The following is a 12,566-nucleotide window of genomic DNA, read 5'->3' on the forward strand; positions in this document are numbered from 1 at the left end:
TCTCAATAAAAATAATTTTGATAAAAAGACAACTTTTCTCCCCAGACTGAAGTTCTACTGTAAAAGGATTTGGAATGGAGCTATAATCGCTGTTCTCATCCATGCAGGACTTCATTTTCATCCAAGTTGAATGAAGATGTCATATTCATCAAACATATTCTGTGGACTTAGAATTGGTTTTTTATTTTGCTTTGTTTAATAGCTCACACAGTGCAATCACTATGAAGCAGAAATTTAGATAAATACATTATTTTTCTACCAGGCACTGGATTAATGCTCAACCTTGCAACATCCAACTGTTGCTCCATATTAATTTTACAGCAATTGCTGCTCAAACCCTGTAGCGATTTGGCTTTATTCTGATCTGTACTCCTCTCACAATTTCACATTTTCCCATATAATATTACCGTACCACCATAAATGATAGAAGCAGTCTCTTCAAAACCAGTGATTGCTCCAAGGTGCTTGAATTTCTGCCTTGAAATGACCTACAAAGAAGAGAAAACGCCCTGATGTCAGTCTTGGCTTTCTTTCTGATTATATAACAGAGGAAAAATGAGACTTTTTTTTTTTGCTTTTATTTTTATGTTAGTTTTGTAAAAACTATGCAGAGAATTATCCAGAATTACTATTGATGATTACCTAAGGAGTGAAATGGGGCTACCACAGTAATAACTGGGAGCTGAATAACTGGGAAGTATTTTAAACTTCTCTCTAACCATGTAGTGAAATTTTGTGTTCATATTTACACCTCGTGCGAGAATCTGCTCTTTGAGAGAGTCAAACTCTCTCTCTCCCGATTAATATCCCCACATTACAGTCCAAAATGCTTTTCACCAATAACTCTCATTTTTTCTCTAGGAAAAGAAATTCAGAACTGGAGACTACTTATGACATTCTATTTCTAATTTTAAAACAATCTCTTTTTCACACTCCCACCACAAAACAAACAGCCCAATCCTTTTTTCCTTTTTCCTCTTGAAAAAGGAGGCAATTTATAGAAACTACTAAGAAAGCAAAAGGCATTTGAGCATGTCAGTAGCATTCACTTGCAAAGGTTTTATGTTTGAAAGCTAAAAATGCTGTTTTATGTTTGAAAGCTAAAAACACTGTCCGCTGTGTGCAAGCCACACTGTCTGCAGTATTGCTTTTAATATCAAATTATTGTAAATGTCTAGCACCACAAAATAAACCTATAACTAAGAAGTGTAGCTAGCAGGTTTTCTGCATACATTTAAAAATAATTCTCTATTTTTACTTGCCAGAAAGTTGAATTCCTTTCAAAATTGCAAAGGTGCAAAGTGTTTCTGGATACACCCCACTTAGAGTAATTTGCAGGGTTATCACTTTAGTCCATTACACTTAGCACACATGTTTTGGATACATATTCTTGCTTTGATTTTGGTTGTGGGTTTTTTTTGGTTTTTTTTGGGTTGTTTTTTTTTTTTTGTTTGTTTGTTTGTTTGGGTTTTTTTTGGTTTTTTTTTTTGCTTTGTTTTGTTTTCATTTATTCTCTACTACTTTGGAGAAAAGTATCACTGCTAAAGTTTCATTAATTTTTATAGTGTAAATTAAAATGCCTGATTTACACTGAAGTCTTAAAAGTCTTCTGATTGCTGCACAGAAACTGTGTTAAATTTGTAGTTATAATCTACTCACAAAACCAATTCAGCTCACCAATAAGCAAGTTTTAAAAGACACAAGCAGTTTGCATTGATACTGAATTGCTAAACTATTAAGGTCAGAACAATTAACTAGTTCTAGGAAATGCGTTTTATCTGTGTATGAAAAGGCATAGATATTATTTCTCCCAGGAAATAGGCAAAATATGGGGAGTTTTTTTCAAGGAAGAATCAATCATAAAAATAAAGAGAATTAGCCATTAATGCTTTCTGTGTGTAAGGGTTGTACCAGTACATGAACAAATTAAGGTGTCTCATTGAGTCCATACTTTAGTGACTTCACCTGTAAAAATCAGCATTTAAAAACAATTTCAAATTTATTCATATACTTAGAAAAACCTGCTTCAGAATAGCTTTCTCCAAAGCTTTCTCCCTCAGTATTATTATGCACACATATTTTTTTGCAAAAATTTCACTGCAAAATATTACACGAAGAGGGAATTGAAGTTGATGATGCAAAAAGATAATGTAGGGATTAAAAAGTAAAATCTTTGAATGTAATTATTCCCTACTGAAGTATTACAAACCCAAGAAAAAACAACCTAAGTTTCACTGAAGTGACATACCACCATCTTAAGGCCCCTGAAAACCTGACTTTTTTATTTTTTCAATGCTACAAAGAAAACAAATTAATTAATTTGCTGCATCTTTCAGAACCACAGTCCTCTAGCCTAGTGTTCCAAATATTACTGCAACACAGTTACAGTCACCTAGTTATTACTCTAGACTGATAATTTCTTTCAAATTATAGTCAAAAATCTTCCAAAATTCTGGGTAGTAGTAAACAGAAATCAACAAAAAGGAAAAAATGGCCACCTACAAATAGAGGGAAGTCTAGTAACACAGTTCCCATTCTGAAATATTTTATTTTTTATTGATAGAAACTGATTAATCACATTCAATCTTGGACTGTAAAACATGAATTCCATCTGGAAGCCATTTCTAAAAAAGAGCAGCAGAATCTCTGTTATTGTCATTGTTCAGAAAATAACAGTGCAGATATAATCAATCTATCACTCATTAACCAAAATATTGTCCTTCTGTATTTTCTTTGAAGGTTTTTGAGTAACTCTTTCTTTGTCAGACACCCATGCACACCCTTACACACCTCTGCCCCTTGCATGAAGTCCCACTTCAAAAGTATCCTTTTCTGTTTCTTAATTTCTAGGCCCAAGAGAGTGTATTACACAATGTCCAAGCCTGAAAAATCCTCACTGCAAATAATCTGTCATTTTTTAAAGCAGTAATTACCCAGTAAACAAGATGTAAGTAGGGGAACACAGAACAACACAGAAATTGGAGACTGGGTGAAAAAGCAGTAGTCCTTTCCTTTCTAAAGATTGGGTTTTAAACATTGTTTTCCATAGAATCTTGCTTAAAGAAAAGACATTAACAATTCATCACGTCCTCTGCTTCATTTTGCATGCTCATGTGCATCGCCTCTTGAGCTGAAGCCCTGCCTTTCCACAAAGCACTACTCCCCAGTTAAATAAACCCCAAACACACAAAAAAACCCCAAAACAAAACACAACAACAAACAACAACAGATTACCGGCAATTAAGATGCATAAAAATGCTTGTTAAGAACTCCAGGCACCTAAATGTTGCCTTTGAACTGACACAAAATGAAATAAAAGCACTGTTAAACCCTTTACATTAAAACCGTAGAACTTCAGGATTTTTTGTGAATGCCAAAAGTATGTAAATTTTGCAAGAAAGGAAAGCTAATGAACAATAAAAGTAAATTGATTAATATTACATTGTTTTCTGCTGATTTTCAGCCTGTGTGACAAACTGCCCATGAAGATGATCAGCTAAATTGGTATTTAACAGGAGGACTAGCTGGTATGATTGACCTTTTTTATTTTACATTAAGCCTCAACAAATTTTTTTACAATGGGTGTTACTGTTCTGCTTCAACAGGAATAATTTACACCCTCCTCTATAATAATGTGAGGAAAAATATACATGAAAAATTGCTTGCACATTCTGGCTGCAACTTTTAGATTGTAAGAAAAAATTTCCACTTGCCTTACTCTCCATGTTAACAAATTCTTCATATTCCCCATTTCTTTGTGCCAGTAAGAAATGATCTCATCTTTTGTTACTGGCAAACATCTCATCTACTGTTTTATAAAATGTCTTTTACATTCAAAATGTAAAAATAACAGAGAAAAAACCATTCCTACATAAATGTACTACTACTAGTTTACAGAATTAGCCAAACATGGTGCAAATGCCATCTCTGGGTGGATGCAGCTCCTGAGTGAGCTGTTTTTGTGAGCACATAGCAGCTTTATTGCCTTCAATTTTTTGCACACTTATTTTGGGACACCAAGAAAGTACTTTCATATTTCTTTAAGTAATTACTTAATATTTTATCTTTCAGGCAAAAATTTTCTTCCAAGATAACAATTTATATTCTTGTGCTAGGTAAATGAAGGAGTACCTAAGTACTTATTTTTCAGTGATAACTGATGTAAGAAGGCAAGATTCCTTGTCATCCAGCAAGAAATGCCTGAATGTAACCAAGGGAATAACTCAGAGCTCAAATACCAATGCACAAATACCAATGCAGCAATTACTTGCTACAGCTGATACATGTCTGAAAATATGCAAAAAAAAAAAAACTACAGAGCACAGAGACTACAAGCAGGAAGAGAAATTTTTCATGTCAATTCATTATTTTCAAGACCACAACCCTCTATAAAATATGTTTCAAATTTAATATTAGATTCAAAAACTTCTTTGTAAAAGGGGAAGAGGATGGGGACCAAAACATAGAGACCACATGCTATAAATATTTCTTTTGTTTAAAAGTGTAATTTGATTTTATGAGGGCAAACTGCAATATTATATGCTCAAATCCTGCAGAAAGCTGCAAACTCATCAGCTGAAAATAAAAGTAATGGATTAAAAATTGGTTGATTTAAATCAATTACAAGGTGACAACAATCCCCAAATGTGAAAACCAAATGTAATCCTAGAATGTAGTAGTTGAGGAGCTTCCAAAAGAGATGAAGACTATTAATGTCATTGTAATGGAACTTGGTGAAAGGATCTTTAGAAACAGTGTTAAATCTATTTTATAAAAAAAGCTCAGACGGGAACACAGGGCAATAAGGGATATAAGATGGCAAAAGAAATTAAGAACTTGCAGTCTGAATCTAGAGGAACTGAACTGGTTTAGCCAAACAAAGTTAAATCTAGGAGAAAATATTCTAACCCAGAAAATGGATGTAAAATCTGTGGAGGAAAAGTAGGAAAAGCTGTTGAGAATAAGGTAAAGAACCAACGTTTGTACAAGAAAAAATACACAAAAACTAGTACACAAATTGAGGTTATAAATTAAATCAGATGGTTTCTAGGCTTCAGAAGAATTAGAGCAATCTTCCAGGAGAAGATGTGCTATGCTACAAACTCAGCATTTGCCAGCCACAAAGAAAAAAGTGGGAAACTTCTGACTCTTGAGCATCCATAGGCATTGCTTCGAATACCAGATCCCAGCAGCATTCCTCACTGCTGGCTTGCACAATCTGCTCTGCTTTTTCATTTCTGACTTACCTGTTCCCATAGAAAGTTCCACTGGTAACTAAACCTGAGCTGGTTACCAAAGCTCCTTTTATGGCCAGTGGGGATGCACAGCCTTTGAGGGCACACCATCCCATGTATCTCTGCCATTGAAATATCTTTTCTTCTTGCAGTTCAGTGGAAAAGAGTGATCTCATTTAGGAATTCTATTTCTTACTCCACCGACTTCTTGCTTAAAATACTCAGCTCTGTGTGAAAACTCCCTGTCTTCACTCCCCACCACCCATGGCAGGGATACTTTTATTCCCTTTCACATTTTGTTTCTTGCACCTTCTGCCCTCAAAATCAGTTTTTAAAGAGTCATTACTTCAGTAAAAAGAAGATATTTAATCCCTTCTGGAAATGCATTCATACATAGTATTCCATACAGAAAAGAAATTGCATGAAGTCTTTAACCAGGCTTTTAACTAAAAAAATTTCTCTTTCAGTTTTACCTAATAAAATTAGTAATTTTCTATCTTCTCTAACTTAAACAAGTAAAGCAAGAAAAGCCAATGCTATTCTTAAACCATTACTGTGCAGAGTGCATGTACTTATACATAGTTACTGCTAGAAAGTTTTGGTAAATAAAATGTATGTGGACAATCATCTCCATGCAAAACGGTGTATTCATCCCATACTGTTATTCTTTGGGATACACCCCACATACATCCCATGACCTTCCTCACTATTAGAAGTTTCTTACCCGGCTGATTTCTCAGTTGGTAAAATAACTCTTGGCTGTGTTGGCTCTGGGGTTGGAAGCTGGGTACTTCTGCTGGACTGTCCTCAGAAGCATTATTTTCCTGTGCCTTCATAAGGACACACACTGCAGTGCTGACCAGAGCTTCCCAACTTCAGCCAGGGTACAGCAGGTAGACATTCCTTCCTGAGTAAAATCTAAATCAATTTTTAATCATCTGATAGGGATTTTGATGGACACAAATAGCAGAACTGGAGAGGTAGGGAAGTCAGAGAATATAATTATTTTTGGCTCAGTGGTGTGAAAGAAGAGACAATGCATAATGAGTTCAGTAGGAACTTTGTAACAAAAATTTATCCAGAGTGATGGCTCATTCAACAACACATGGACTGATAATAGAAATTCAGTGTTTGGGGCTGTCTATTTGTGCGGGTACAGTACTGTGTTGTCCTCAGTATGTGAAAGGAGTTTATTCACTAGCACTGCCCATACCTATTTCCTTCACTTCCTTCAACAAACACTAATTATACATTACATTTCCTTTAACAATAAGCGTTTCAAGCATGATCTGTCACGCTGCCTCAAGAACTAGAAGTGGTCAATCTTAACCTTTATTAATTGAAGCTGTTTTCCTGTAACCGCTGACAGCCAGGGAAAGGTTTAAGCTGTACTGGCTAAAATTCAAGCTAAAAACCGTTCGGTGCTCTTCCTTTAACCTCTAGTGCAAGGTAACTCTAGTTACTTCATTATTTAACCCTACACCGAGGGCACACAGCCCGCTTGACGAGTTCAAATGTCGCTCCCCTTCCCTTCCGACGAGGAATGCCGGCCGGGGCCGCGGCTGTTCCCGCAGTCCCGGTAACGCCGGCCCGTCCCCACGGCAACGCCGCCGGCCATGGCGGGGCGCGGCGCGGCTGGCCCGGGGCGAGGTGAGGGCCGAACATCGGGCGGGCTGCGTGCGACCCCCGGGCTCCGCTGTATCCCTGCTCCGGGCCCTCGGCTCCGGGCTCCCTCCCGCTCCCACCCCAGACCCTGCCCCACGCTCCCCACACGGCCGAAGCCGCTCCGGCGGGCGGCTCTCGGCCTCCCCGGGCTGGGCGGGCGGGGCTGCTCCCCTGTGTCTGCCATTCGGGGAGATCGCTGAGGGGCTGGGGGCCGGGTCCGCCTGCACAGGGGGCTTTTACCAGGAGGATCCTTTTGCTACAGCCTCGGGGGCCATGGGGGCCGCGTCTGTCCGCCTGCACAGGGGGCTTTTACCAGGAGGATCCTTTTGCTACAGCCTCGGGGGCCATGGGGGCCGCGTCTGTCCGCCTGCACAGGGGGCTTTTACCAGGAGGATCCTTTTGGTACAGCCTCAACAGAGGCCTCCTGCTGTCCGCTGCCATAATTTGTAATAGAAGCGGGAATTAAGATTAAATAATCAGTGTTTGCACCTGATTTCCCCATTTCTTTAAAATTTGCAAGTTATCTTCATCAAGTCCCCTTCATTCTTCAGGGATTTAAATGAGTATAAAGAATGTATTCGTTCCTAGATCGGTTTATTTCAAATCACAGCAGCCGCAGCATATTTGACCATTTGAGAGCTGGGTTACTGCTAGCACTGCTTGATTAGTCTTTAAATAACAGTTCTTCACACTGTTCCTGATTAAAGGTCCTGTGGGTACCTTTGTGGTGCCTCTCTAGTGCCTCGTTGCTCTTGATCTGAGGCGCTGTGTTACTTTGGGGCTGGTAGAGTGTGCTTTGGTCTTTTTATAAATGATAAGCACTTCCTTCTTCTTTCAGAAGAAGCTTTTTAGAAATTACTGCTCTCCTTTCTCCTTCTTTTCATTTTGGCTCCCTTCTTCCTCTTGGATGGGTTTATCCTTACATGTGTGAAGTAGTGACCAGAGCTCTTACATTTCTTTTGAAGAGAGACTGGTGTCCGTCAGGCGTAACTCCACAGATTTATTTCCTAAGAGTTTAAAAAGCCAGGGAAATTTTGACTTGGCACATTTTTTAATAGATGAAGCTCATAAAGCTCAGGCAGCCAGGTCACGTTATTTTCTGTGCCTTTTAGACATCTGCCATCCTGCACTCAAAGCTCATATTTACTTGATTGTTTCCCATAAACCATAAATTCTTTTCAGTGGAACTACACAGGGTACAATTAACTGATGGCTATTGCCTGCAAAATCCTGTGTAAGATCTTGATCATCTGTTGGGGTCCATGGAGATGATCCATGCGTCTTTAAGAAGCATTTTTGAAGTTTGGTCAACTTTGCTGAGCATGAGACTCCTTTATCTTAATTCATTACAATATGACCTTGGTGCTCTTTTGCACTATTTTATGATGCAAATTAAATTACCTGTGTAAGGCATAACTATTAACAATTTTAAATGTATTCTTTTTTTTAAGGGTCAGCCAAAGGGTAAAGATATTGACTATGAAAGAAAAAGTGATCTATATAAAGACATAGTCACATTTTTAAGGGGGAGATCACCTAGATTTGTAGAAAATATGGCTAAACAGGTATGTATTTATTGATTCTTGGTATACTTCTTTGTGCAAATGTACATTGGTAAGAATTACATTGTAAACCTGGCTGAACATTTTTGTTCTTTATCAAAGATAAATCTATGATTAAATGAAGAATTTTAAAGACTGGAGTGCTTTTTTAAGTTGTTATTTGTTTCAGTTTTAAATATTTTTTTTTTTTTGTAAATAGCAAGTAGTGCACCATTTCATGTGTTGCTCTGTCATAGTTTTTGATGGGGTTTGATCCAACATGTGAGGTCAGCTTCTAGTTTTGCATGAAATGTTTTGTCTGTCTTCTGGTCTTGTTCTTTATGGAGCAGTGGAAATGTTAAAGCAGGAAAATGTGATATCTGTATGGAAAAGGTCAACTTTTTATTACAGTATTTTTCTGTGAAGAAAACCACTGAAATTTTTATTTTCATTCTTTGTAACCCAAACATAAATTATTATCCAACTTTCTTATGAGAACTGCCTGATTTAAATATCAGAGCTGAGAGTTAAGTGTCGAGTTTACACATTGTATCTTGATTCAGGGACTGCAAAATGCAAGTGTTTTGGTTTTTATTTAGAGCTCCATACTAGTTAGAATCACATAGTACCAGTACAATTTTAGTTTTTTCCGTGTTCCTGATAAAACTAATTTTTTTTTAGATTTCTAGTGTGGTTTTAGGAGATTAATTGGAGGTAAAATTCCTCACAGGCCAAAACCTGTCAGGAGTTTCATTGTGGTTATTTATATGCAATTTTAATTATTGCAAGAAGGAAGTAATTAACAGCGAAATTTCCTTATTCTCTAGTGCTGATTTTCTGGGATGTAGGGCTGATACTTATTTTTTTGAGATACAGATATTTGAAAGTTTTGAAAGAACAGAGCATTCCAAGTCATACACATATATACAGTAGCTCATATTAACAGTATTGGAATTAGAATTGTGAGTTGTTCTGTTTGAAAATGTATTAAGTTCCAAATTCTTTATTTATCTCATTGGCAAGTATTTTTTTAATGTTATGCCTACATACTGGTTTACACTTCATAAATAGGACAACATATGAATGTTTTTAGACATTGGCTTAATTTATTTGCAGTGATTTGTCTTCATTTGATGATCATGAAAGGTAAAATATGGTAGCATTTTACTATTTTTTCAGATCTAATCCTAAATGTTAATATAGAATAATGTTGCTATTGATGATAACATGCCTTTATTTACTAGTTTTCTGCCCTTATGAATATATTGTAGCTTTTTAAGTTACACTTAATAAGTCACACATTAAATTAGAGCAAATAAACAGAACTTACCGTGTTTTTTTAATTTTAAAATTTTATTTTAATAAAATTCAATGTAAATTCAATTTTAATGTAAATCACACACCCATCATTCCATGACTGTGTAAATAAGTTTATGCAGAAGAGTATACATTATACCTTTTTAATGGTTTTGGAATTTCATATCATCTTGCATTGCTAAAGAGCTGGTGTAGTACATTCTGCTTTCTACGACTGGAATTTAAACAAGTTAATATCCTGGAGCTGCAGAGCATTTCTACCTGAGGGAAAATCTTCTCTGCTCTAGAACTATGAAATGCAGAGAAAAACTGTATTTCCAAGTTTGACTAAATGAAGTAAAATATGAGTGGAGATAGTTTTGATTTATATTCTGAGGAGAGGAGAGCTTCAAAAAGCTCATTACATACAAATATATTGCAAAACCAATTAACTTTTATAATATCTGCCTGGCCTTGTTTAAGCTAACATTCAGAATTGCTGTGTTGGCATATAGTGCTGTAGCAAACACACTTTTAAAAGTATGCCTAACTGATCAAGCTACAGCACCAACTCCCCTGTGATTTATCTAGTTTATCATGTGCTAAATTGTCTTGTCTAGAGTACATTTTCAAAATGAGAGCATTAGCATGAGTTAGTTTGGAATTAGACACTTGAGTTGGCAAGGCTTCAACAGCCAATTCTCATCAGGGACCAGGGGAAAACAGACCCTGCTGTGACAGTCTCCTTAAAACTGCCTTGAATCAGGCACACAAAGGAATGTCTTCACCTATCTGGCACTGACAGCTGCAATAACAATAATAATAATAATAAGTAACGATCATATGTTGACTTTCCTGTAAAAATTGAGTGTGTTCCAATAGAGAATAAGAGTTGACAAGAGTCCTTTCTGTTCTGTATCCTATTGATTAGCCATGGTACTAGACACTGACAGCTGAAGGATTGGTAGGTGCCACTCAGCTCCATTCTTGTATGTGACTTGTTCAACAGTGTTTTGTCCTGAGAGACAGAAGATGAAAAAAATTAAATGGCATGTGTTTATATTAATTCTAAACTATATCAAATTAAATTACTTGGAACTGAAGTCTAGCAGTTTATGATAGTCTATTTTCAGATTTATGTTCATTACTTTTTTTGTGGGAATTTTTTGTAAATCCATTATGCAGGGAAATGGTGTTTATGTAAATGATCCATTGAAAGCAGAAGGCTGACTTTGCATGTCTAAATCTTAAAACTCATTTGGATGTAGGTTCTGTAAAAGTGCTTGTGTCACAGATTTTTGACATATAAAAATCAAACACCAAATATTCAAGAATGTTCCTGAAATTCCAAATTTATCAACTTGATTTACTTAAAAAACTTCAACTTGCACATGATAACTGCTACTTTTCAAGTTAATATTTTCTTCTTTTAAAGACAATATAATTTTGTGCTTAGAATCTTATTCTACGCTTAATGCATGCAATTTTAAGCACAGAGTCCTAGAATTTTGCTTATAACTTACTGTTTTAGTATTCATTATTCACATAGCGATATGAGTGGCAAACCATGTCTCTTTTTATTAGGAATATAGTTTTTCTAAAGAACCAGCACATGAGAAGAATAATCAGCATGTGGAAGGTGCTGAGATTTCTGGCCAATCAAAGAGCCTTCATGATCTTACAGAAAAGACTGAATGTGAGAAAGGGAAAAGTTCCTCAGCAGGACCCACTGGCCATAGGTTAAAACCATATATGAAGTGGAAGAGCAGTGGGCTTTCTGCTTCCCAAAGATAAGTAATTTTCTTTAAAATTGAATTTGCCTATAGATCTATCTAAACTGTGCTAATGATAGGGCTGTGTGTTACAGATTTCCATTATTATCTTAACTTAGGAGGAATAAAACAAAGCTTACTACATGTTAATTTCTAAGGAGAGAGTTTAGGCTACCAAAGAGAATTCTCAGGTTTTTTCTGTCATGTGACATCTTCGATGTTGTTACCATATTTCCACAGCAAGGCAGGGAAGGAACTTGCAATCATCTGCAGTACTGGTTCTCTAGGACTGTGACACCATCATGTTTTTGGTGTAAAATGCCTTTTAAAGCAAGACTGATTAGAAAACCTGATCTAAACCACACTTTCTGAGTGAGGTGAAAGAGGTCCTGAGTGGAAAATCAGAATGACTCTTATTACTGCCACTTGACTTCACATTACATGAGCTACTTCTCTAGCTCTGCTTAGCAGTGATATTCACTGATGAGATTATCTCAAAGTTTGAACCCCCAAAATAGAGTGTGCATATATTGTATGTTGTTGGATTTGTCTTCTGAAATCAGTACTCTGTTTTGATTTCATGTTTCCTGATTTTATGTAAGTGGAAGAAGAAGAATATCTGCAGAAAAGCCTTTCGATGTCATCCTACAAAATATAGTATCTTTCTCAAATCTACCAATTTAATAAGTTGCAAGAAATATTTTAAGAGATTTGGGATGTGACTTATGGTTAGAAAGAAATTGGCTTTCCAGAGCAAGAGCTAACCTTTTTCCACAGTTATTGATGAAGTCTTGATGTAGTGAAATTGACTGCAATCATAAGTAATACTCTGGTTTTTTTTTTCTTGTGACTGTGATAGAGTGACCGGCTCAGGCTCAAAAAGACATTTTGCTTTCACAACATTGTCATTTTGGGACAAAAAAAAGCACCAGAGATTGTGGCCAATTAGAACTAGGTGTTTTTTGGAATATGAGGAAAGTGCTATATGTTGTATTCAGCATGATCAAAGCTATGGAGCATATAAGTATGTGGAAGAACTAGGCAGACAAAACTGCCTG

General features: G+C 36.4%; 1 protein-coding gene across 1 annotated transcript in view; it reads left to right on the plus strand.

Moving 5' to 3' along the window:
* The first annotated feature begins 7,172 nt into the window (after positions 1 to 7,172).
* ODAD2 (outer dynein arm docking complex subunit 2) overlaps positions 7,173 to 12,566 on the plus strand; it is a 67,857-nt gene continuing 62,463 nt past the window's right edge. Inside the window, exons 1-3 of the mRNA XM_041489011.1 lie at positions 7,173 to 7,301; positions 8,351 to 8,464; positions 11,321 to 11,526. Coding sequence (XP_041344945.1) covers positions 7,173 to 7,301; positions 8,351 to 8,464; positions 11,321 to 11,526 — 449 coding nt within the window. The remainder of the gene's footprint in view (positions 7,302 to 8,350; positions 8,465 to 11,320; positions 11,527 to 12,566) is intronic.

This window comes from Pyrgilauda ruficollis, unplaced genomic scaffold (genome assembly GCF_017590135.1).
Source record: "Pyrgilauda ruficollis isolate IOZ18807 unplaced genomic scaffold, ASM1759013v1 scaffold12, whole genome shotgun sequence".
In the NCBI taxonomy this organism is placed as follows: Eukaryota; Metazoa; Chordata; class Aves; order Passeriformes; family Passeridae; genus Pyrgilauda; species Pyrgilauda ruficollis.